We start from the raw sequence: 27,206 nt of genomic DNA on the forward strand, positions 1-27,206 counted from the left end.
AGTGCTCTTTAGTTGTGTCTTGTTTTGATCTCGGTAAAATCAGGGAACCTGGTTGGCTTAGTCAGTGGAGCAAGCGACTCTTGATCTTGGGGTTGTGGGTTTGAGCCTCATGTTGCATGTAGAGATTACCTAAAAAAAAAAAAAAAAAAAAAAAAAAGATGATCTCTTGGTAAAATTAACCTTCCTCCTTAGAGCAAACATTGCCAGGTGACAGAAAGAAGCAAAGAAGTACCCAGGATAATGGGGAATGTCCACTGGGATCAAATATTTTCAGTGAAAAATGCACCAAACTGATAATCTATAAAGTATTAGAATTAATGCATATTTTTTATTTATTTTTTAATTTTTTAAAGCATTTCATAGATTTTTTTTTAAGATTTTATTCATTTATTTGACAGAGAGAGACAGCGAGAGAGGGAACATAGGCAGGGGGAGTGCGAGAGGGAGAAGCAGGCTTCCTGCTGAGCAGGGAGCCTGATGCAGGCTCTATCCCAGGACCCTGGAATCATGACCTGAGCCTAAGGCAGACGCTTAATGACTGAGTCACCCAGGTGCCCCAACATATTTTTAATTTATAACGCTTCTATTTTTCCCAATGATTCAAGAATCCTTTATTTACTTATTTATTTATTGGCTGGGTACTGCATACTTTATTAATTGCACATGACAGGGTAGGGCTCCCCAAGTCCCTCCCCTTCTTCAGGGGTTCTGGGATGGAAATTGTGTAGAGTTCAGGAGATTCTCAGCATGTTGGGAGTTGAGTTGGAGCAGGGACTTCCCATCTGCTAAGGGCCTTTCTCTCTTGCTGTCACTGGGACTGGTGGTCCAGGGGCTCTTGCTCCTTGGAGGCCATATGGACCATAAGGTCTAACACCTGGTTGTTGTTGCCAAATTCATTGTCATACCAGGAAATGAGCTTGCAAAGTGGTCATTGAGGGCAATGCCAGCCCCAGCATCGAAGATGGAAGAGTGGGTGTCACTGTTAAAAGTTGCAGGAGACAACCTCATTCTCAGTGTAGCCCACCATGCCCTTGAGGAGGCCTTCCAATGCTTGTTTCACCACCTTCTTGATGTCATCGTATTTGGCAGCTTTCTGTAGGTGGGAGGTCAGATCCATGACTGTCATGTCATGGGTGGGGACATAGAAGACCATGCCAGTGAGCTTCTCATTTAGCTCAGGGATGACCTTGCCTATAGCCTTGGCAGCAGCAGTAGAAGCAGGGATGCCCTTGGCCATCATGGCACAGCTTCCAGTAGGGCCTTCCACCGTCTTCTGGGTGGGAGGGATGGCATGAATTATGGTCACGAGTCCTTCCACAATGCCAGAGTTGTTATGGATGACCTTGGCCAGTGATGAGGCCAGGCAGTTGGTGGTGCAGGAGGCACTGCTGACAATCTTGAGAGAGTTGTCATAATTTTCATGGTTCACACCCATCACAAACATGGAGGCATTAACAGGAGGGGTAGAGATAATGACCCTCTTGGCCCCACCCTTCAGGTGAGCCCCAGCCTTCTCCAGACCCCATTGGACTCTACAAAATACTCAGCACAAACATCACCCCCATTTGATGGTGGTGGATCTCACTCTTGGAAGATGGGAGATAGGCTTTCCATTCTCAGCCTTAACTGTGCTATTGAATGGAGTCATACCAGAACATGTAGACTATGTAGTTGAGGTCAAGGAAAGGGTCATTATGGCAACAATATCCACTTTGCCAGAGTTAAAAGCAGCCCTGTGACCAGGTGCCAAATACAGCCAAATCCGTTTACTCTGACCTACATCATTGTGTTTCTGGGAGGGATGCAACTGGCATGGTCCCAAAAGATGCAGCTGTCTGTCAAACGGAGAGGAGATGAAAGGCCTGTTTTCATTCCTTGAAGTGTAAACTGGATAATTTTAATGTAAAGGTAATTAATTTTCTAGTCTCCTATATTCTATTAGAGGTATTCATCTCATCTTTGGGTATTTCTTGGGCAGAAGGGTCAGTAATAAGTGAGCTATCTTTTTTTAAAGATTTTATTTATTTACTTGAGAGAGAACATGAGTGGGGCGAGGGGCAGAGGGAGACACAGGCTCCCTGCAGGGAGCCCAATGTGAGGCTCGATCCGGGACTCTGGGATCATGACCTGAGCCAAAGGCAGGCACTTAACCAACTGAGCCACTCAGGCGCCTCATAAGTGAGCTATTATAACTATGGAAATAATTTCTGTTATTAAATTTCCAGCACAAAGTTAATCACCTGGGGGCAAATGATCACCGAATAAAACATCAGTATCATCCTAAAATTCAGAGCCCTTAGTAAGACAGTTCCTCAAAGAAACATGAAGCAGCTAATTTTGAGGGTGTGTGAGGCTAAAAGAGGGTGATTTTCAAAGCTGGAGAAGGCACTAAGCTTCCTTATTCTGCTTTCATTTCCCTTTCCCGTATCATTCAGATGTTTCTTCATCTATGATCACCTGCGATAGAAGGGAGGTCACATTCTAAGATTTAGATAAGATTTAGAATCGTAAAAAAAAAAAAAAAAAAAAAGATTTAGAATCGTACCACTGCAGATTTCCTTGGTTTTTGTTTGGTTTTAATCTCTCTACAGGTCTTCCTCAACTCATGATGGGGAAACATCCGCATAAACCTATCATGAGTTGAAAATATTATAGTTGAAAATGCATTTAATATGCTTAACCTACTGGACATGATAGCTTGGACTTGCCTACCTTAAACATGCTCAGGATGCGCACATCAGCCTACAATAGGGTAACAACATCTAACACAAAGCCTGTTTTCTAATAAAGTGTTGGATGTCTAATGAACACTGTACTGGAAGTGAGAAACGAAATGGTTGTGTGGGTGCAGAATAGTTGTAAGTGCGTTGGTTGTTAGCCTCGTGACCATGTGGCTGACACACAGGTGCATCTCCCTGCTGCTGGCCGGCATCAACCAGGGAGTATCATACCACATATCACCGGCCTGGGAAAGGATTGAAATTCGAAATTTGAAGTAAAGTTTCTAAAGAACGCGTATCACTTCTGCACCACCATAAAGTTGAAAAGTTCTAAGTTGCAGGCCATCTGTAGTTAAATAAATTTGCAACAGCAAGGGTGCCCCATTTCAAAGGAAGCTACCATAGAAAGACCCAATTTACAGTTGTAGAGTGTTGCAGGATGATTTTTAATTTTATAAAAGACATTTAGTGTACATGGGGTAGACTATGTAATAACATGTTCCCTCAATGTATTCAAATACTGTATTTTTGGGGGGATGCCTGGGTGGCTCAGTTGGTTAAGCGGCTGCCTTCAGCTCAGGTCATGATCCCAGGGTCCTGGGATTGAGTCCTGCATTGGGCTCCCAGCTCAGCGGGAAGCCGCTTCTCCCTCTGCCTGCTGTTCCCCTTGCTTGTGCTCTCTCTGACAAATAAATAAATAAAATATTTTAAAAAAAATAAATACTATATTTTTTTATAGACTTTTATATACCAGGAGAACAAAAGCAGCAGAGAAACCTGAGGCTGTTAGCCTCAGGAGAAAGAGAGAAAAGAAAAGCCTTAGGAGCCACTGCCAAATGAGTATGAATCAGAAATGAAGACAAAACATGTAGAAGATTGCAATTATGAAAAGTAATCCAACAAATACTGATTAGTTAAGGCCTAAACATGTGTTAAGCCACAGAACAGCACAAAGATGAGTAATATAGGGTTCTGTATTCTCAAGTTAGCTGGGGAGATGAAACTACCTTATGTAATAAGTATAGAGTAAGTTCAAACTGGGTGGTATGATTTGTAAGTGTCATGAAAGTATATAGAAAAGAAAGATGAGTGAGTTAGAGAAGGCTCCCTTGAAGGCAGTACTTGAGGTAGGTCTTGCAAGACAGAGAGGCCAAGGAATAAAGAGAGCCATTTCAGAAAGACACGAATGACCACACAATGTGGGAAACCCAGAAGACCAGCTTGACTGCAACAGAGGCTGAAAGTTAAAAATCTGTTCTAGGGGTGCCTGGATGGCTCAGTCAATTAAGGTCTGCCTTTGGCTCAGGGCAGGATCCTGGAGTCCCAGGATTGAGCCCTGCATCAAGTTGGAAAAGGACTACTTTTTAAAACTGGGTTCATTCCAAGGTCAGCCACCAGTTCTGTCCTCTTGAGAGCGGACAGTTTTATGACCTCTCAGCACTTTAATTTCCCTCGGTAAAACAAGGACAATAATTGTACCTAATTCATTGTATTGTGAAGATTGAATAATATTACATTGGCATATAACTGGCATCCAGCAAATGTTAGCTGGGGACTGTTATAATAATAAAGTGAGTATGAAGTGCAGAGGATGATAAACATAGATGTTCTAGAAACATGAAAAAAACTAGTTGCTTTAAGTATGAGGTTCATATGTGAGGATAGATGACTTAGTCTGTTCAGGTTTCTGTAACAAAATACCCTAAACTAGGTGGTTTATAACAACAGAATTTATTTTCCACAGTTTTAGAGCCTAAAAAAAATTTATAATGTGGGGAATTCTCCAAACATAACAAGATTGTTCAAAAGATGCTAAATGGCCATAAAAAATAAATGAGGACTATATATACTAATGTGGAGTTATTTCAGGATTTAATTGCTAAAGTATAGTTTCTAAAAATTTGAGAATATGACTTGTGCAAATATAAAATAAACATGTATCAATATTTTATTCAAGTCATCAATTGATATGGGATCAGTAAGATATTAAAGCTGGTTCAAATAAGAATTGAAGTGACAGCCATTTACATTCTCTATTCAGTAGAATCTACTAGACAAAATTCATTTGCATTGCCATGTACAGGAATTATCTACATAGTTATTCAATTTTTTTAAAAGATTTTATTTATTTATTTGACAGACAGAGATCACAAGTAGTCAGAGAGAGAGAGAGAGAGAGAGAAGAGGAAGCAGGCTCCCCGCTGAGCAGAGAGCCCGACGCGGGACTCGACCCCAGGACCCTGAGATCACGACCCGAGCCAAAGGCAGAGGCTTAACCCACTGAGCCACCCAGGTGCCCAGTTATTCAATTTTTAAAAGATTCTATTTTTTTATTTGTCAGAGAGAAGAGAGAGAGAGAGACAACCAGGGGGAATGGAAGAGGGAGAAGCAGGCTCCCCACTGAGCAAGGAGCCAGATGCGGGACTCAATCCCAGGACCCCAAGATCACAACCTGAGCCGAAGGCAATCACCCAAACAACTGAGCCACCCAGGTGCCCAATAAATAATTAAAAAAAAGATATTTTAATTATGAATCAAGGAATAGTTGAGTAAGAATGAGACAACAGTAATCACAGAAGTTTACAGGTATTTGTAGGAAAGTCTGGAGGAAACTCGGATTTCAGGAGCCTAATCCTATTGTCTTCATAACTAAATTTTTCCGTCTGAAAGTTGGTGTTTTGAAGTGAATTATCCAAATGATGAGGGATTAAAAGGTAAACTGGATGGGGCACCTGGGTGGCTCAGTGGGTTAAGCCGCTGCCTTCGGCTCAGGTCATGATCTCAGGGTCCTGGGATCGAGCCCCGCATCGGGCTCTCTGCTCGGCAGGGAGCCTGCTTCCTCCTCTCTCTCTCTGCCTGCCTCTCTGCCTACTTGTGATCTCTCTGTCAAATAAATAAATAAAATCTTTAAAAAAAAAAAGGGTAAACTGGAACTGTTCCTATTTTACTGAGTTTGTTCTACTGATTGGCTCCCCTGGGGGTGGTTTTTGATGGCTTACTGTACCCACATTAACTCTAAAACTATAGGGGTGAGGGCCAGAGATAGCTGATGTGGTTAGATTTTAAATGAAACTGAAATGAAAGTTCACTTCCTCATTGTGGGTACCTCATGTGACAAGCCCAGTATCTTTTTAAAGTCAATTTAACGGAGGTCTCTTTGCTGCCTTCAAACCTTTGGAGAGGGCTTCGCCTTCAGGCATGCTTACTATGGGAGCACCTGCCAGTTCTATCATGTACGTACTCTCTGGTCTTTTTCTACTCTTTGGTCTTTAAACCCTCTGTTTGTGCCTTTAGCGTGCTGTGCCTGCCAGGCTTTAAACCATTGGTCAGGAAGTAAACAAAAATATTATGCCACTCAATTTGCCTCTTGTTTCTTTGACTAAAAAGAATCTATTTTCGAAAAGTTAATGTCTGTTTGCACATCTAAATCTGAGGCTAAAACGTAGCTTTCTTTGGAATATAATTTGAAGCTGTTTTGAATTTAAAAGAAACAGAAAAGGAAGTAGAATCCAGTTTGAGGGAGGTAGTCACTGAATTACTGTTCAAATCTTTTTGTTTTAAACACAGAAGTGGTGTTTTCAAAAGTACATAAGTGCTTCCTTTGAAATAGCTGTTTTGATTATTGGAAAAACTAGTTAAAAAAAATAAAATGACTCTAGGATTTGAAAGCAATACATGGGAGTTGTCTTTCAACTACCTCTAAATGTTGTGGATATTTAAATAGACAAGTTACGAAAAGCCCAGGTATTCAAAAATTATGAAGTTAAACTGATTTTTTAGAGGTTTTCCCTCCTCTTAAAGATGGTAGGGGGTGATGTCCCTTGGTTAGATTTGTTGGCAAATCCTGTAAAGTCCCTGCCTCCTCACACTACCCAATCCCTCCTACCTTGGATGAAAGTTTGGTATACCAGGTATCAGGAAATTTCTGAAAATCACTTTTTAAAATGCTACTAAGTATTAGAAGTGGCATTCCAGTCATAAATCTACAGACTACCTCCCTGTGACAATAAATCCCAGAAAGTTTCCTGTTTAGTTCTGATTTGTATTGTCCTTTCGACAGACTTTACAGTGTGATTTTTTTAATGTAAAAATTTGGCCACAATATATGCAGCTAATAACTATTCTTCTTCTGTTACCTTTCCTTTAACTAAAGGAAATGGCTGGTGTGGGGACTCCTGGCGAGCTCCTATGCAGTTGCCCAGGTACAGAATGATCCCACTCTGGATCATCACTGGAATCTCTGGAAGAAAACCTATGGCAGACAATACCAGGAAAAGGTAGGTGGGATCATCACTTGATCAATTTGCTTTTGCTCGAGTATCCTGTACTTTGTCCCCCTCAAAATGATATTCGTACAAGCAATGATTTCAGTAAATGCTTACGCACTCATTTCTTGCCAGATTCTATTCTTGGTACCAGAGATATAGCAGGAAACAAAGCAAAGTTCCTGTTTTTGTGGAGCTCATATCATAGCAGGGGAGACAGGAATTAAGTAAATAAATAAGCAGAATATAGTATGGTAGGTGGTGGTAAGTGTGGTAGAAAAAAACAAAGTGTGGGGGATCTAGTGAGACCTAGAGCTGGAGGGCTTTGGGAGACGGCTGCAAGGGGTTGGGAGTGATTTTTCTTGATATGTAACAGAAAGCTCAGGGAAGTACCCTTATCGAAGGTGACATGTGAGCTGAGAATTCATAGAAGCCAGGAAGCAAAGTTCTAACTAGAATGCAGGTTCCAGGTCAAGGGAGGTAGGGTACATGTTTGAGAACAAAAAAGACCTATTTCAGTCCTTAGCACACAGAAGCACTACCAGATGTTGTTTTTTGACTTTGAATTCCCACGATGTACTTTTGTTTTTATTTCAATGCATATTTATTGATTTTTTTTAAAAAAGATTTTGCTTATTTATTTGACACAGAGAGAGATAGTGAGAGAGAGAGAGCATAAGCAGGGGAGCAGCAGGCAGAGGAAAGGGAGAAGCAGGCTCCCTGCTGAGAAGGGAGCCTGATGTGGGTTTCCATCCCAGGACCCTGGGATCCTAACCTGAGCCAAAGGCAGACACTTAACCAACAGCCACCCAGGCGCCCCATATACTTATTGATTTTTAAGACTTTAACCAGGGCACCTGGGTGGCCCAGTCAGTTAAGCATCTGCCTTTGGCTCAGGTCATGATCCTGGGGTCCTGGAAGGGGTCCTGGGATTGAGCCCGGTGTTGGACTCCCTGCACAACAGGGAGTCTGCTTCTCCCTCCCCCCTTACCCCTCTCCCCTGCTCATTCTCTGTCAAATAAATAGTATCTTTTTTTTTTTTTTTAAGACTTTAACCCTAGGGCCTCAAATAACTAAGTCCTATATCTATATAATATTTCTGAATTTGGGTATGCCTGGCTGGCTTAGGCTGGAGACTCTTAATCATAACTCTTAATCTCAGGGTTCTGAATTCAAGCTCCATGTTGGGCGTGGAGACTTTAAAAAATATTTGAGGGGCAGCTGGCTGGCTTAGTCAGTGGAGCATGTAACCCTTGATCTTGGGGTTGTGGGTTGGAGTCTCATGTTGGGTATGGAAGACTACTTAAAAATAAAATCTTTAAGATATATAGATATATTTATGGGGGGTTAAGTAGCTCAGTCCATTGGGCATCTGCCTTTGGCTCAGGTCATGATCCTGGGGTCCTGGATGGAGCCCCACATTGGTCTCCCTGCTCTGCCAGGGATCTGTTTCTCCCTCTGCCCCCACCCTGCTCTTATGCTCTCTCTCACTCTCTCTCAAATAAATAAAATCTTTAAAAAAGTTCTCTAAGAGGGACGCCTGGGTGGCTCAGTTGGTTGGATGACTGCCTTCGGCTCAGGTCATGATCCTGGAGTCCCGGGATCGAGTCCCGCATCGGGCTCCCGGCTCCACGGGGAGTCTGCTTCTCTCTGTGACCTTCTCCTCGCTCATGCTCTCTCTCACTGTCTCTCTCTCAAATAAATAAAAATAAAATCTTAAAAAAAAAGTTCTCTAAGATATATGTATGTGTGTGTGTATATTTTGACTCTGTAAGCAAGAATTATGTATTAATTTGATACATTATTTTGTATAAAAATGACACTTTCAGTAGGATGTGCACTGAGTTGTTTTCTTAGTAGTGATGAATTTTACCCTCATCCAGGTGCCTTGAGAAACAAGGCTCTAATTTCAAGTTTAAACTAGAGTAAGATTTTCAGTTAGCACCACTATCTGGTTAAATGAATACTTTCTCTCTTTTTAATGATTCCAGTCCCTTGGAAGGAATGAAAATTACTTTTGATTAGTATTCTTCCTTGATAATTTATCTCAAAGTTCAAATAACATAATCCTTTTGCACACTTAATAAACTATAGTATAGTGTAAATGTGACTTTTATATGCATGGAGAAACCAAAAACTTCATTTGACTCACTTTACTGTGATATTTGCTTTACTGCAGTGGTCTGGAACTGAACCTACAATATCTTTTTTTTTTTTTATGAACCTACAATATCTTTTAAGAAATGGCTAGGACTATGTTCTTTTTCCTTACATTTTAGAACGAGGAAGTAGCAAGGCGTCTTATCTGGGAAAAGAATCTAAAATCTGTGATGCTTCACAATCTGGAATACTCAATGGGAATGCATTCATATGATCTAGGCATGAACCATCTGGCAGACATGGTAAGTAAATTACAAATAATCCTACTTTCATCTCTGTATATGTATGATTTCCATCTCCCCAAAGGCAATTTGAAGGCAAACAGCAAAGGAATATGTGTGTGTGTGTGTGTGTGTGTGTGTGTGTGTGTGTGTGTGTGTACATATGCAAAGTTAGAAAACAGTAGAATTTAAGGACGTAAGAATTTGCAGATTCCTTGTTTCATCCTACTGTGACCACTTTCCTTAATAAAAATTTTAGAGGTATATTTGAAACTTACAGGCTAGTATTGCTTTTGTTTTTTTTTTTTAATTAATTCTAGAAAGCACTGCCCAAAGATCACTCACAATCTTTTAGAGTAAGTTACCATACTTCTGTATGTCTAGACTGATAATTCAATATAGTCTACCTGCTTTCTTAATGAGGGAGTGTGGGTATTTAATATCACAAATACTCTCCCATTAGTTTTTAAATTTTTTTCTGCCTACAAAACTTTACTGTTGAGGCCGAAATTAAGAATCGTAGTACCGGGACGCCTGGGTGGCTCAGTTGGTTAAGCAGCTGCCTTCGGCTCAGGTCATGATCCCAGCGTCCTGGGATCGAGTCCCGCATCGGGCTCCTTGCTTGGCGGGGAGCCTGCTTCTCCCTCTGCCTCTGCCTGCCATTCTGTCTACCTGTGCTCGCTCGCTCTCCTCTCTCTCTGACAAATAAATAAAATCTTTAAAAAAAAAAAAATCGTAGTACCTCTTGGAAGAGAATACACTGGGTAGGTTAAATTTCTACTTAAATGTGGCATCTCCTTTATAATTCTTTCTCACAAGGAAAACCAGTTCAGTCCACCTTTTTTTTTTTTTAAGATTTTGTTTATTTTACAGACAGAGATCACAAGCAGGCAGAGAGGCAGGCAGAGAGAGGGGGAAGCAGGCTCCCCGCTGCACAGAGAGTCTGATGCGGGGCTCGATCCCAGGACCCTGAGATCATGACCTGAGCCAAAGGCAGAGTCTTTAACCCACTGAGCCACCCAGGTGCCCCAGTTCAGTCCACTTTTTAGACAGCCCTTGAATAAAATTCTGCCTTGCTCTAAAACAAAAATCTGCCTCCCTGTGACTTTTAGTTTTTACCACTTTCTTCTTCTTCTTCCCAATGCCTAAATGGGTGCTAAGACAAAGTGTGAAAGAGACCCAGATAGTTCACCTATCCGATAGTTAGCAGTACCTATGTTGGTCACAACTACCACTGTTTTTTCTCAATTGTTAAATACGTTCACAGTTACAGTTATTAGAATATTGAAAAGAAGGTCATAAGTGAAAGGAGATATATATATTTGTCTTGCAGACCAGTGAAGAAGTGTCATCTTTAATGAGTTCCCTGAGAGTTCCCAGCCAATGGCAGGCAAATGTCACTTACAAGTCAAATTCTAATCAGAAATTGCCTGATTCTGTGGACTGGAGAGAGAAGGGGTGTGTTACTGAAGTGAAATACCAAGTGAGTATTGTCATCCCAGGCTTTGTATCCAGGAAGAGCTCTCTCCTCTGTCAATACTTAGTCTAGCTACATAATTTGGCAGTGGAATCTCCCTAATGTTATTTCTAATGATTTTTGTTATTCTCGTCTTCCTAATTAAATTGTAAGCTCCTTGGGGACAACGACCACATATCATACTTTATTTGTATTCCCCAAGGTTTAGATCTTGTTTAGTCCTACTGTAACCACTTTCTTCAACAAATTTTTTAGAGGAACACTTGAAACTTGCAGGGTACTATTGCTTTTGGTTTTTAAAATTAATTATAGAAAGCATTGTCTAAAGATTACTCACAATCTTTTAGAGTAAGTTAGCATACTTATGTAAGTCTTTTTTTTTAATATTTTATTTATTTATTTGACAGAGAGAGATCACAAGTAGGCAGAGAGGCAGGCAGAGGGAGAGGGGGAAGCAGGCTCCCCACCAAGCAGAGAGCCCGATGCAGGGTCTGATCCCAGGACCCTGAGACCATGATCTGAGCCGAAGGCAGAGGCCTAACCCACTGAGCCACCCAGGCGCCCATACTTACATAAATGTTAGTTGATTATTAGACTTAGAATACCAATGGTTAGAACTCCATTAGACAAAACTGTGAACTGAGCAAATATATTTCTTTCAGACAGATTTCTAGTGCTCATGCTATTGATCAACTGCACTGGATCTTCTACTAAGCCAATTGCTTGGGAAACAGTATTGTGTGTGAGAGAGAATATCGATCAGGAAATCTCTCCCTCCATTTCAGGGTTGAAGGAGAGGAAAAACCTAGAGCTGAAATTGTACCAATCTAGTTTACTCATGACTAGGCTGGCACTGTTACAGTAAGAAGTACAGTATGGGTTTTTATAAATTGTTCCTATGTTTTTGTATTTCCTTTAGTTCACTTTAAGGGATGCCTGAGTGCCTCAGTCAGTTAAACATCTGACTCTTGAGCTCAGCTCAGGTCTCGATCTCAGGGTCATGAGTTCAAGCCTCATGTTGGGCTCTACACTGGCCATGGAGACTACTTTAAAAAAAAAAAAAGCAGCAAAAATCCTAAATTAGTTAGGGGTAACTAAGGGTAAAACACATGTATCACCTTAGAGGTCAGGGTAAGGGAGAGGAAGTCGAGTGTTCTGAGCAGCTGCCCTAGCTGGTAACCAAAGAAGAAAGTAAACATATATTTTTAAAGATTTTATTTATTTTTCTATTTGAGAGAAAAAACAAGTATGGGAGGGACAGAGGGAGAGGGAGAAGCAGACTCCCTGCTGAGCAGGGTGCCTGACGCAGGGCTCAATCCCAGGACCCTGGGATCATGACCTGAGGTGAAGGCAGACGCTTGACAGACTGAGCCACCCAGGCACCCCAAAAGTAAAAATTAAGAAGTAAATGGTACTGCTAATATCTTATTCTTTTCTTCCTAGATATTTTTCTTGTGATTGGTTTTAGGTTTCTTACTAGAGCTTGTCTAAAATAAAAGTTGGAGGCTTCTGGCTGGATCAATCAGTAGAGCATAGGACACTAAATCTCAGGGTCATGAGTTAAAGCCCCATGTTGGGCATGGAGGCTACTTAAAAAAATAAAGAAATTAAATAAAATTGGGGACAATCCAATAAAGTACATGTTTAGGTGTTAACTATAAATAATCCAATGAGCTCCTTTCCCTGGATGATTGCATTTTAATGAGTGATTTTGCTTTAACCAAAAGCAAATTCAGTTTGCTTCCTTTGGGTAGAGAGCAAGGTAGAATGAAGGAAGAAGCAAGAGAGAACAATTATGATAGGGCTCTGGACTTTTTTTTAACTAAAGCAGCTTTGTGTTTTCTGTTTGTTTATGCTTCCTTGTAAACTATCTTTGATCCAAAAATTATGAAGCTAAAAATGTTTGAAAAAATTTTACCTTATGTTTTCAGGCCTTATTTGATAGGAGAAAGGGTATTTAAGGTCAAGAGAATCATCCCTAGCTCCTCTCAAAATCACTATACTGTAGATGACTATCTACCTTACTTAAGGGTGAAGATAGCTGGGATCTAGTGCAGGCTCAGGGGGTACCCTTTCTTTATATATTTGACTATGGCAATTATGCTCTGAGCTCGGCCATTTGCAAATCTCTATTAATATTGGATCTTCCTCAGAGAACAATCAAGTATATATAGTCTTTATGTCCATGTCTAAGAAATGAAGAAATTGTAGTGGGGGGAGCTGTTCCTGTAACAACCGACAGAACTGACACGTTGGGAGGTACACAGTTCGTGGGATGGAAGTCCTCCTTCCTGACTTTCTATGATTACCTCTGTGCCCTTGTCTCTGTTTTAGGGTGCTTGTGGTGCTTGTTGGGCGTTCAGTGCTGTGGGGGCCCTGGAAGCACAGCTGAAGCTGAAAACAGGAAATCTGGTGTCTCTGAGTGCACAGAACCTGGTAGATTGCTCAACTGAAAGATATGGAAATAAAGGCTGCAATGGTGGCTTCATGACAGAGGCTTTCCAGTATATCATTGATAACAATGGCATCGATTCGGAAGTTTCCTATCCTTACAAAGCCATGGTGTGTCACAAGCAAACTTTTTGTGCTGCCCTGGGACCTTATGCTATCCCTTGACTAACTGAACTAAACCCACAACCAAGCCAATCACTTGAGAAGCAGTGTATGAAAATCCTGGTCAAGAATTCTTAAATTTTTAAGAGTTCACTTCCTTTTTCAGTAGTCTTCTTAATTCATCAGTGGCACACTGGTTTTAAGCAAGTAGAATTCACAAAAAATGGATTTTCAGTAAGCCTTAGAATTCTTTCTGTCCATCTGCCTGGTATTTCAACTTGTTTTTCCTACAGTGTCCCATGCTCAACCTTATTCTCAGATCATCAGTCACACCATTCTCCTACCTACTAAAAAGCTAAATAATGCTCTCTTCTTCCTCCTCACAAGTTCATTGCATGTTTTGTTAGATGAATTAATATATCTGTTTTACAGAAAGTTTAGAAAAGATAAAGAAAATACTACTCTAAAACCTCCTACCCTAACCACCATTAATTTGGTTTATTTCTTTCAAGTTCTTTGTCCTATTAAGCATTTAAAAAAACATATGTATATGCACAACAAAAGTGAATTTGTAACCTCTCTTTTCCTACTAAAATATACACTCTAGGTGTTTTTCAGATTATATGGTCTTTGTAAACCATCATTTAAACTGCAGGTCATCTTGTAGGCATTATATCATCAAAAAGATTTTAAAGTTCTAGTTAGAGTTTATGATCTTTACATAGTATACCTCCCCAATCCACCTGAGAATCTGAGGGACATTATCCAGCAACTTCTGCATGCATAAAGATGTTCACAATTTAAAACAATATAATAGTTATGTATTTCCTCTGTTACTGGTGAAACATGGAAGGGTTAAGGTTTTGGGAGATTTGCTTTTTCTTCTTTTAAATGAGGAAGGAAACTTAGACATTTGAAAGACTAAATGAGGAAAGAAAACATTTGAAATCCAGCCTTAGGATGTTGGTAATATAAAAGAAGCTGAAGGATACTTATTTATTTGATTTATAACCTTTTTTTGCAGGATGGAAACTGCAGGTATGACTCAAAACATCGAGCTGCTACATGTTCAAAGTATACTGAACTTCCCTTTGGCAGTGAAGATGCCTTGAAAGAAGCTGTGGCCAATAAAGGACCTGTGTCTGTTGCTATTGATGCGAAACACTCTTCTTTCTTCCTGTATAAAAGTGGTAAAAACTCAGATATGCTATCTTCTTGTTATATGCTGCCCCTGCACCATAAGAAAGAATATTATCCTTCCCCATCACCCCACCTCCGAGTGTTCAGGTTAAACATAATCCTCCATTTCATATATATATATATATATATATATATATATATATATATATATATATTTAAAGATTTTATTTATTTATTTGACACACAGAGAGAGAGAGAGCACAAGTAGGCAGAGAGGCAGGTGGAGAGAAGGGGAAGCAGGCTTCCTGCTGTGCAGAGAGCCCGATGTGGGGCTTGATCCCAGGACCCTGAGACCATGACATGAGCTGAAGGCAGAGGCTTAACCCACTGAGCCACTCAGGCGCCCCTTTTTCGTATATATTTTTTATATCCAGTTCTAATTAGTTAAGTAATACTCATCAAAATTTACAATACTTCATGCTGAGTACTATGATAAATTCTTTCCATGAATTATCTTATTTAATCCTCACAATAGCCCTATTTCACAGATGAACAAGTCACACATTAATTGGCATAAAGTCATACAGTCTGGAAGTGGTCAGCAAGGATTAGAAACCATGCTACTTTGACTTCAGAACCTGGGCTCCTAACCCCTGGAGCCACTGTGCACTGTTGGTACAGCACTGTGGGATATAAGGAGAGCACCCGCCAATGTTAGAACATTGTGTTAAACCAAATGACTCTACTGTTTTATTTAAAACAAACAAACAAGCATACAAACTCACCCAAAGATCATTTCATATTGTAAAGGATAAAAATATATGGAATAAACAATTTAGGAACATATAAAAAGAAATACAGTAACTGACGCTATATAAGTTAAAAATCTTTAGAAAAAGGGGCACCTGGGTGGCTCAGTTGGTTAAGTATCCAACTGTTGATTTCAACTCAGATCGTGATCTCAGGGTTGTGGAATCGAGAACCATGTCAGGTTTTACACTCAGTGCAGAGTCTGCATGGGATTCTCTCTCTCTCTCTCTCTGTCCCTCCCTCTGCTCATACTCACTTGTGGTCTCTCTCTCTCAAATAAATAACTAAAATCTTTAAAAAAATAATTAGAAAAAGGTAGCTGTTTATCAAAGATTTCCAAGGGAACTGTGATTGGATTGATGCCAAAGTTGGCAAGAAAACTGACAAATACAGCAGTGATGGCAAAGAATTATTAACTCTAATTAGTTTGATGAGAGTATATGTTCCTAAAACTATAATTCAACTTGCTTCCTATGTATGTAAAACAGTCTACTAAAAGCAATAGCATTTTCAAATGTCCTTCATTGCCACATATGGTTCACTCTTTTTCTCCACCCACATTTTATTCTCAGGTGTCTACTATGACCCATCCTGTACTCAGAATGTGAATCATGGTGTATTAGTGGTTGGCTATGGTAACCTTAATGGAAGAGACTACTGGCTCGTGAAAAACAGGTAATATATTTGCACTTAAGTGTATATTTAATTAAAATAAGGAATTTGATGGAGCTTCAACCAGTGCTTTCCCGTGATTATGAAAATGATAATAACAACAATGGTAAACATTTATAGCTTCTTATAAAGTGACATTCAAAATTACTTACTCAGTGCTCCCATTTCTTCACTTCCTGTTCTGGCTTCAGTAGTTTTCATGATTTATCTTCTACAATACTTCTCTGATCATTCCTTCTCAGTCTCCTTTATAAATATCTATTCCTCTGCTTAGCCCCCAAATGTTGGTCTTTCCTCCAGGGCTCCATCCTTTTCTCATTACTCCTCTTAGCCTACATTTTTCTTATGATTTTAGCTATAACCTATATGCTGATAGTTTCCAAAACTCAAGCCCTAGCTCTATCCTCTGCCCTGAAATATGGACTTATTTATCTGGACATACCCACTTCCATGTATCTTAGTTTCTCCAAACTCAATATGTCCAAGGAATTCAGTACCCTCTCTACCATATTGTCCTCTCCAGAACTTCCTAACTCACTAAATGGCAACCACACACAACACAGTCACCCAACAAGATACTATGGATTTATTGTAGGCTCCTCAAGATCTAATCAAGCAGCAAGTCAATCTAATTTCCCACATATTTGTCCTTGCCTCTGTCCCCTCTCCATTTCTTCCATTATTGCTTTGTTTCAGACATCTTTTGCCTGAACTATTCCTGTAGCCTTCAAAGTGGTCTTCTTTACTCTCAAATCCATCTTTTGTGCTGCTTCCAGACTGGTGTGTCTCAAATATGACAAACTGGGGTTATAACTATTCTACAGAGTACCCTTTGGTATAAATGTTCCCCAGTGGAGGCATCTGGGTGGCTCAGTTGGTTAAGCTGCTGCCTTCAGCTCTGGTCATGATCCCAGGATCGTGGGATCAAGCCCCGCATCCAGCTCCCTGTTCACCGAATGGCCTGCTTCTCCCTTTGCCTCTGCCTGTTGCTCTGCCTACTTGTGCTCTCTCTCTATCTCTCTGTCAAATGAATAAATAAAATCTTAAAAAAAAAATGTTGCCCAGTGGGGAAGACAAGTCATCTATGGTTGTGGTCTCTGCCTGTCTGACCAGGCTCAATTGCTGGCACTTGTCTCCCACTTTTTATTCCAGTTACATTTAACTATGCACAGAGTTCCCATACATAGCATTTTATCTTTAATATCTTCATACCTTGGTTATGCTGTTCCCTCTGCCAGGAACATTCTTTCTCCTCACTTGGTTTATTTCTCCTTTTCCTTCAAACCAGCTAAGGCATTCTCTATAACAGAAATTTACCTCTAAATCCTTGAGCTGGGTAAAATGTCTTTTTTCTATGCTCCAAAAATGTCTTATGCATACTGGAGTACTTTATGCATTATATTTGTATTGTATTCGGGATGCACCATTGGGGTAAAGATCTGTATTGTCCTTGTATCTCTAATACAATACATGGCACACATAGAAGATGGTAGTATTTGTATGGCTTATTGGGAAGTAGTTGGGGGAAACAACATCTTTGTTCACTTGTAACCTATTCACAGCACTGATCAGCTTGGGCCTGGACCAGGGATATGAAGCAATATTTTCACTTATATCTTTTTTCTTGTTGACTTCCTACAACATGTATTCTAACTTCTCTATTTTTTTTTTTTTTAACTTCCCTTCTCTGTTGAAACTGCTCTTCTGGAAGACCATTTATATCTTTTAGTGTTTAAATCCAAAACCCCTTATTAACACTTACTCATTCAATGAACATTTATTAGGGATCTACAATGCAATGGGCGTTATCTAGGCCCTGGAAATACGAAAATAAACGAGAAATCATCCTGTCCCAAAAGAGCTCACATAAGAGTCCAGTGGGGAATTAGATATATTTTTAAAACAATAAAATACAAAACATCATGGTATAATGATATATGTCTCAATGGCTATGGGCCATAGATGAGGAGATGCCTAACTGCCTAAAAGTTTCACAGAGAAGGCACTACTTCCTTGTATTAAGTTTTCAGATGAGTGGAATTGCTCATGTTCTAGAGGAGGAAAATAAATGGCCCAGTCACCTATAAAGGATATGTAATGGCACAGAAATGTGAACAGTTTCTCTGCTTTATAAACTCTGTACTACACTTATTTCTTTGGCATCTACGACGTAACACTATCCTGACTCATTTTGCAATATCAGCTTTAGCCTCATTTCTTATTTTCATCCACCTGTCCCTCATGCTCTAGCTCCAGCTATACTAAAGCAAACACATCTGCAACTTGAGTTTCAACTGTTGCCATTATGTGGATGATACCCAATTCATAGTCTCTAAAAACAATCTCTCTACTAAGCAACAGACTTCCATGTCCAACTTCCAACTTGACAGATTTGCTTAAAAATCCAAATTTCTGGGGAGCCTGGTTGGCTCAGTTGATTAAACAACTGACTCTTGGTTTCAGCTCAGGCTGTGGTCTCATGGATTATGAGATCGGAGCCTCGGGCCCCCAACTGCCCTCACTGCCCCCACACTCAGCAGGGAGTCTGCTTGAAGATTCTCTCCCTCTGCTCCTCCTGCCATGTATGTGTGCTCTCTCTCTAATAAATAAATAAATCTTTTTTTTTTAATCCAAATTTCTGGACACCTGGGTGGCTCAGTTGGTTAATTTTCTGCCACTGGCTTGAGTCACGATCCGAGTCCTGGGATGGAGCCCTGCATTGGGCTCCATGCTCATCAGGGAATGTGTTCCTCCCTTTCCCTCTGTTTTTCCCCACTTGTGTTCTGTCTGTCTTGCTCACTCTCTCTCTCAAATAAATAAATGAAATCTTTTTAAAAATTCAAATTTCCCACCTGCCTACCCTACTGGTACTCACAACACACACATTGTCTCTCTCAAAAAGTCTAAATTCAAATTCTCTCTCTCCTTCCATCTAAACGCCCCTTTCACTGTCTGCCCCTGAAAAGTATTTTAGAATAAGCCCAAGGGAGAATAATTCTGTATGTGAGTAATGCATCACCATCTTCAAGTTATCAAAGCTTTGGTATCATCTTGGACTCTCCTTTCTCTCCTTCAATCCACATAGCCCTGTCCATTCAGCCTCTGAATCAGATTTTATATTTCTTTCTATTCCTGCTCTAATTCAGATCCTATTCTCACCTAGCTATGGAAGTACCTTCTTAAAATGTAGATTATGTAAACTCATAGTGAAAAATTCTAAATAAATGGTATAATAAATAAATAATAAATAATAAATAAATAATAAATAATAAATAAATAAATTTACCATTGCCATCATAATGAAGTCCAGATTCCTAGCCAGGCACTCAAGATTCTCCATTATCCAGTTTCCAACATAGCTTTCTAGACTTTTCTTTCCCTAGGTTCTCATGCACCCATATTTACACTCTGGCCACAGTGAACTACTTACTCATCATTCCCTAAGTTTATAGGCTCTTAGCTATTTCTATTTCTTTACTTGTGCTGTTTCATCTTTCTGAAATGCCCTTAAAGCCCATTGCTGCCTACAGAAATCCCACCTGTCTGTGGTGAAATGGGCACTCTCATACATTTCAGTGGAAGAATAAATTGTTACAATCCTCCTTGAAAGCAATTCAGTAATATGAATCAAAACCTATTTAAATGTTCACATTCTCTGTCCAGTTTTTTTCTCATTTCTTGCAATCTAAATGAAGAAAATAATCTTAAATATGAGGAAAGCTTCATATCCAATTTATGTAAATTATAGCATTCATTCTTCTTCTTTAATAGTGAAAACCAGTAAGCCCAAAATGTCTAACAATAGGGACCATATTAAACCAAGCACATGTATTAGAAACTATTTTTACTCAGACTATTATTAATAACCTAATAAAATACTTGAATATATGTTTAAATGGAGAATACATATAAACATAAAATAAATATTAAGTTTAAGACTGTATGCCCAATTTCTCTGATTTATGTTATACTAAAAGACCAGAAAGAATTATACCAAATGTTAATAATGGTTATCTTTGTCTACCTTTAAGTATTTTCAAAAGTCTTTAACAAGTACCTTATTACTTTTGGGCACCTGGGTGGCTTCCTTGTTAGGAGTCTGCCTTTGGCTCATGTCGTGATCCCAGGGCCCTGGGATCGAGCCCCACATCATCTCCCACATTGAGCCCCACATCAGGCTCCCTGCTCAGCAGGAAGCCTGCTTTTCCCTCTCCCACTCCTCCTGCTTGTATTCCCTCTCCTGCTGTCTCTTTCTCTATCAAATAAATAAATAAGTAATTTTAAAAAAGAAAAAGAAAAAAAGAAATACCAAGTTTAAAAAAAAATTACCTTATTACTTTTAAAATGAAAAAAAAAAAACCCTCACTAAAAATCCTACTCATTTTGTGCCTCTGTCAAATAAATAAATAAAATCATTAAATGTTCATCGATAGATAAATGGATAAGGAAGATGGGATATATAACAGAATTTTACTCAGTCATAGAAAAACAGTGAAATCTTGCTATTTGTGACATGTATGAACCTAGCATAATGCCAAGCGAAATCAGTTAGATAAACAAATACCATATGATTTCACTTATATGTAGAATCTAAAAAATAAATAAAACAGAAACAGACTCCTAGATACAGGAAACAAACTATTGGTTACCAGAAGAGGAAGGATTTGAGCGGATGGGAAAAATAGGTAAAGGGCATTAAGAGGTATAAACTGCCAGTTATAAAATAAATAGGTCATGGGGATATAATGTACAGTATAGAGAATATAGTCAATAATATTGTAATAACTTTGTGTGGTAACAGGTGTAACTAGACTTATGAGGATCACTTGTAATGTATAAAAATATCAAATCACTGGGAAATCACACTTGAAACTAATAGGATATTGTATGTCAATTATGCTTTTTATTTTTTTAAAGGTCGGGGAGGAGTTTAATCTAATCTACAGATCAATGAGTAATGGAGGCCCAAAGTTACTGGGCATAGAATAATTTTAGCCTGGGGAAAAATATTAAAGGCATTAGCCATTAGATCATGAGAACCTTAAATACACACACACACACACACACACACACACACACACACACACTTCCCCAAAACTAGGAAAGTACCCAGAACACCTTTAAGAGATATCTGGTGAACTCTCTAAGATAAGTAGTTGCAAAATAGATGGGCCTCTAGATAATGAAGTAAGTCAGTGGAGCTTATGAATGGGAGACTGAAATGCCTCCTTTTCATTCATAAATGGGATTAAGTTAGGAAAATACAAGTTGGAAAAAAGAACATATTCTATTTTCCCTCAGTGAAAGCTACTGTCTGATCTTTCAAGAGATCCTGACTCTTACAGTTAATGTTCTACATTAAACATGATTGGGGTCTACGTTAAACTCATATGTACTGCCTCCTCTCCATGGAATCAAAGGCTGGAAAGGAAAAAAGGAAAAAGTTACAATCTAATGATTTTTCTTTCATATATTTAGAGATTTCTCTACAGAGAGATTAAGAATGTGCATTTGGTTTATCATTCAATTTATAACTTATTCCCACTACTCCACCGAAATCGATCTTTTCAAGATCAGCAATCACCTCCATCTTGCCTCATTAAATAGTTTTCAGGTCTCATCTTCCTGCATTCTTAACATTTGATGTATGCTTACTCTCTGCTTTCCGAAACACTTTATTTGACTTTCAGGGGATCATACCCCACCCTGGTTTTCTTCCTACTTTACCTCTCAGTCTCCTGAGTTCTGTAGTTCCTCTTAATCTTCCTTCCTTTTAAATATTATAATCCCCAGGCCTCAATTTCTCTCTATATACTCTCTTGATGATCTCATTTAGTGTCAGTTTTAAACAACAAACAGCTGGTAACTCTCAGCTTTGTACCTTCAACTCTAACCTCCTTTCTGAGCTCCAGACTCCGTGATCAAAAGCCCATTATTTGACCTCTCCACTGGAGTATTCATAGGCCTCTTTAACTTAACACATCCAAAACAGAACTTTTGACTTCCTGCCACTGCTCCAATTTTTCCCATCTCGGTATATGCCAACAGCATTTACCCCAGGTCAAAATACTGGAACCATCCTTTCTTCATTTGCTATTTCACACCTAAACCATCAGCAAATTCTGTCATTTCTATCATCATTAAATTTTCCCATATCTTATCACTTTTCAATATCTCTGCTGTTACTGCTCTAGTTCAAGTCACCATCCATCTTTTGGTCTATAGCTATAATCTCCTAACTGGTAGTCACTCCCTTCTTGTTTGCTTACAATCAGTCCTCTATATAGTAGCCAGGATGATCTTTCTACAGCATAAAGGAGGTTTTGTTACTCTTCTGCCCCAAATGCCCTAATGGCTTTCCTTCACACTCTGAATAAAATCCATGACCTATAAAACCATGACAATTTTTGGCCTCAGCCTGTCTCTCCAACGGCATTTCCCACTACATCTGCCCATCTCCCTCAGCTCCAAGAACACTAGCTTTTTTTCAGTACCTTTTCTCAAGAGACACTTGTAATTTCTCACATATCAAGTTTATTCCAGCTCTTTTTCCAGATCTTTGCATCATTTGCACGTTCACTTACTGTCTTTGTGCAAATGTTTCCTCAGAGAAGCATTCCCTGACTACTCCTAAAATGTAGCCCTAATTCCCAACATTCCATATCCCCTTACTCTGCTTTAATTTTCTTCATAGTACTTATATTTTATCATATTATTTACTTGTTTACTGTATGTTTCTTATGTAGGCTTTGAAAAGACTTTGTCTATCTCATTTACCTCCATAATCCTAATGCATGCAGTAGTATCTGGCATAGACTAGGAAGCTCAGAACTACGGTTTATCACAAAGGAAACTGGCATACATTCTAGAAGGAATGTCTTACAAGTTAGTAGTCTACAATATGCAGGGAGAAGGTAGGGTGGCCGACCATCTCACCATCTCAAAGACTAATGGGTTTCCCAGGCTACAGGACTTTTTTTTTGAAACCAGAATAGTCCCAGGCAAGCTGGACTGTTGGTTACTCTAGAAAAAGTCTGTATTTTTTTTTAAAGGGGATGAACTCTACTTGAGTCCAATCAAATGGACTCATACTTGGATAATAACAAACATAGCCACCTCTACTCACTATTTACTACATACAGACACTGTGCAAGTACTTCTGGTAAGAAAATTCTAGCTTCACCAGAATTTTTAAGGGATACGCATTTTATCTCCATAATACAGAATAGGAAACTCCTGGTACTGACAGAGTTAAAGAAACTTGCCTGCAGGTAAACAATTTGAATGAAAGGACTATAGAACCAGTAAAAATAAACAACTTGGTAAGGACCAGAATCAACATTTGGAGCTGACTTTGCACAGTTCCGAAGGAAAGAATTTGTCCTCGTATTCATTTAGCTTGAGATTTTTTAATCAGTGTTATTCTTTAAGGGAAGGTTAGCAGGACTCAGTCAAAAGAGGTCTGGGATTTCTACAAAGTTTGGGATAGTTGATCTTGTTCTGAGAAGCGGGGGAAAGTGAGCTATCCATATTCTGAATAGGACCTCACTGACTGAGTTCATACTGCTAGTAATTACAACTCAGTTCAAATTTCATTACCAGAACTTAAGTCCAAACTCAGTTTTTCTTTAATTTTTTACCTACTTTTTTAAGGTAGTGAAATAATTACAAAACAAAATATAGGAAGATATCGATTATATAAAGTCCTGGATGTTCTGGTCTGAATTTCATCTCTCATGCTACCTCACTCACAGGAATAATGTAGGGTTAGGGCTAGTAGGCTTTGGAGTAAAACAATCCTAGATTTGTGCCCTGGCTTCATAATTAACCATCTTAGCAAGCCATTTTGCCACTTTGACCATTTTCCTCCTCACAAGGTGATAATTAAGTGAGATAGTATAGGTTAGGGTGCTTAGCACAGAGCTAGGTGCTCAATGAATGGTGGCTATTAATATTAATAATAGCTTCACCTGAATTTATCATAATTGTTTTGGGATACTAAAAGAATACTCCATCTATTGATAAGAGGTGACAGTGGAGTTTGGATTTTATTTTAAAGATATTGGGGAGGCATTAAAGTATTTTAATCAGCAAAGTGGTAATAAATGAAAGGAAACAATAAAGAAGCCTGCAAAAGATTTTAAGAAGGAGTGAGCAGAGAGAGAAGGGAAATATCAAGGCATGTATTATCTTAAGGCCAGGAGAGAAGTGGGGACAACCTCATTAAATGATACAAGAGGGAAAAATAAGACCTGCAAAGTGTCCACTGAATGGCTGATACAGAGAACAGTTAAGGCCTATTAGAGCATAGCCATTTTAAATGATGCCATCTGTCTGCTTGCAATAAAGCCACATTTCTTAGTTTCTCCACTGCATGCAAAGACACAATCTACCTCTCCTTTGAGTCCTGAGCAAAAATTTTCAACTGTTTCCCTTTGCCTATGGAATTAAATTATGGGTTCCATAGCCTATTGTTCTAAGCTCTTCACAACATAGCCCCAACCCAACTTTCTATCCTCTTTGTCCCCTTCTACCCTAAAGACGTGTAATTTTCCTTTCAACTAAATGTCTTGCTGCTCTCCAAATATAAACACAGTAGGCACTTTCTCAAATTCATGCTTTTATTTGTATCCTAGTTATAGAACTTAATGAATTTGCTTCAGAGTATAATTATTTGTATATCTACAATTACAAAAATCTCAGAATCATAAAAAAACTTAAGAAAATATTTATCTTACAAAAATCTTGTCAGTTTTTTCACTAGTCTGTGACAAAATGAGAAAATACGAATATTTTGATGTATCCTTCATAAATATACACATTTATTTGGTTCAAAGGACTATCCTTAAAGTAGAGACTATGTCCTCTTTAAGTTTTGTTTTGGTGTTGAAACATCCTTTCTGGGGTCTCTGGGTGGCTCAGTCATTACGCGTCTGCCTTTGGCTCAGGTTATGATCCCAGGACCCTGGGATCAAGACCACATCGGGCTCTGTGCTCAGTAGGAAGCCTGCTTTTCCCTCTCCCACTCGCCCTGCTTGCGTTCCCTCTCTCACTGTTAGCTCTCTCTGTCAAATAAATAAAATCTTAAAAAAAAAAAGAAAGAAAGAAACATCCTTTCTTTTACAATACGATGGTGATATAAAGAGCATTTTTTTATGTCTATACTTGCTAATTTAAAAATTGGTAACTTTGGAGCACCTGGGTGGCTTAGTCAGTTAAGCTTCTGACTCTTGATTTTGGGTCAGGTCATAATATCAGGGTATGAGATCGAATCCCGCATTGGGCTCCGTGTTCTGTGTGAGATTCTCTCTTCCTCTCCCTTTCTCCCTGCTCACTTGCTCTCTCTCATTCTCTGTCTCTCTCTAAAAATCAATCAATAAATGAAATCTTTAAAATAACTATAAAATAGGGCACCTGGGCGGCTCAGTCAGTTGAGTGTTTGTCTTCGGCTCAGGTCATGATCTTAGGGTCCTGGACTCGAGGCCCACATCAGGCTCCCTGCTCAGTGAAGAGCCTGCTTCTCCCTATCCCTCTGCTACTCTCTGTTTCTCTCTCTCTCTCTCTCTCTCTGTGTCAAAGAAATAAAACCTTTAAAAAAATAAAATACCTATAAAATATTGGTAACTTTATGTAAATTTGCAAAATTTTTAAATTCTCAAAGTTCATGAAATAAAAAAAGCGAGAGACCATTGGTCTCTTCTAACTCTTACTTGACCTACAAATTCCGTCTGCAACATCTCTAACAAGTTATGCAAACCTCTGATTGAACACTTCCAGGGCCAGTGAGCTCACCTTCTCCTAAGATAGCATATTCCATTTTTTCACAGCTTTACCTATGAGAAAGTCTTACCTCAGCTCCACTTCAAGATCAAAAAGCTGTTTGAGGGGGGCCCTTTTTATTTCTTACTTTGGAATTTCCTACCTTATGCCTTTTCCATAGTAGTCATTCAAAAATACTTCTTAGTTGACATTCTCTAAAGGAATCTAAGTTTGATAGAAAATAATAATTTATGATCCTGTTATGCAAAAACATTTAAGGATGGGGCCTTGGAAAGGACCATAATACCCTTTCCCTGCAGGAGGTGTATTTACAAAGTAGGAGGATTAAAGCTTTGGGGTGGAGTTTATATTGTTTTCCTTAGGTATTAAGTCTATTCATCAATATAGCACTTAAACCTTCCAAACTATCCTTTGAAAATTGCCTGAAACCCCTGGGGAAATTATAATATTAATTTGCTCTAATTTTGTTTTATAGCTTTTCATATATAATCACTTTAGGAAAAAAACAATCTAGGAGATAAAAAGTTGATATGTGATTTGATTATATTCATTTGTAATTTTGTGTTATTTCTTTTTCTAAAGCTGGGGCCTCAACTTTGGTGAGCAAGGATATATTCGGATGGCAAGAAACAGTGGAAATCACTGTGGGATTGCTAGTTATCCCTCTTACCCAGAAATCTAGAGGATCTCTTCATTTTATAACAAGTCCGTAAAATATAACACTTTTTCTTAACTTAATTTTACCTGCTATAACCTGTAGAAATAAGTGTGTCATGACCAACGTACATTTACTGTATAAATAGAATATGTAGTTTGACTATTTTTTTAGCTTTGCAGATATTGGAAAAATTTTGCTACACAAATTAATAATGTACTGTCTGGGTGCGCCTGGGTGGCTCAGTGGGTTAAAGCCTCTGCCTTCAGCTCAGGTCATGATCCCAGCCAGGGGCCTGGGATCAAGCCCCACATTGGGCTCTCTGCTCAGCAGAGAGCCTGCTTCCCCTCCTCTCTCTGCCTGCCTCTGCCTACTTGTGATCTCTGTCAAATAAATAAATAAAATCTTTAAAAAAATAATGTACTATCTGTACGAGAATAGGTCAACCTAAGAAATCTGTCATGTTTGTTTTGCCACTGTCTTATTTTACATGCTTTGTCTTTTTAGTTCCCTGGTATTGTTTTGTAATATGATGGCATATAAAGGCTGAATAAATATCTCTTTTCAACTTTGTATTCGTACCACATACCATTCCTTTCTTATCCTTAGGTAACTATTATAATCTATCATGAAGATGTAAATTGTAGTATGCTGGTGAAGGGCTTTGGCAAATATAATGGAGGAAACTACTGGGTTACTAATGTCCTGAGGGCTGATATGGTATCTTTGCACATTAAAGGATTAGATAATTTT

At 39.0% G+C, this 27,206-nt stretch overlaps 1 protein-coding gene and 1 pseudogene across 1 annotated transcript; one reads left to right on the top strand and one right to left on the bottom strand.

Annotated features, from left to right (window-relative positions):
* Positions 1-808: 808 nt before the first annotated feature.
* Positions 809-5,920, bottom strand: LOC125097326 (glyceraldehyde-3-phosphate dehydrogenase-like; annotated as a pseudogene).
* CTSS (cathepsin S) lies at positions 5,802-27,026 on the top strand. Its single transcript, XM_047724006.1, has 8 exons — positions 5,802-5,953; positions 6,874-6,997; positions 9,265-9,387; positions 10,700-10,849; positions 13,178-13,405; positions 14,421-14,586; positions 15,919-16,021; positions 26,381-27,026. Exons 1-8 carry the CDS (start codon positions 5,919-5,921, stop codon positions 26,478-26,480), a joined length of 1,029 nt encoding a protein of 342 aa, XP_047579962.1. The 5' UTR covers positions 5,802-5,918; the 3' UTR covers positions 26,481-27,026.
* Positions 27,027-27,206: the final 180 nt, after the last annotated feature.

This window comes from Lutra lutra, chromosome 4 (genome assembly GCF_902655055.1).
Source record: "Lutra lutra chromosome 4, mLutLut1.2, whole genome shotgun sequence".
Classification (NCBI taxonomy): domain Eukaryota; kingdom Metazoa; phylum Chordata; class Mammalia; order Carnivora; family Mustelidae; genus Lutra; species Lutra lutra.

What these genes read in the sequence shown, in the direction of transcription:
- CTSS (XM_047724006.1), top strand. Translation starts at nt 5,919, where the DNA reads ATGCTTACTATGGGAGCACCTGCCAGTTCTATCAT. An exon ending in GCAGACAATACCAGGAAAAG is followed by an intron (nt 6,998 to 9,264) that starts GTAGGTGGGATC and finishes CTTACATTTTAG; the next exon opens with AACGAGGAAGTAGCAAGGCG. An exon ending in TACTGGCTCGTGAAAAACAG is followed by an intron (nt 16,022 to 26,380) that starts GTAATATATTTG and finishes CTTTTTCTAAAG; the next exon opens with CTGGGGCCTCAACTTTGGTG.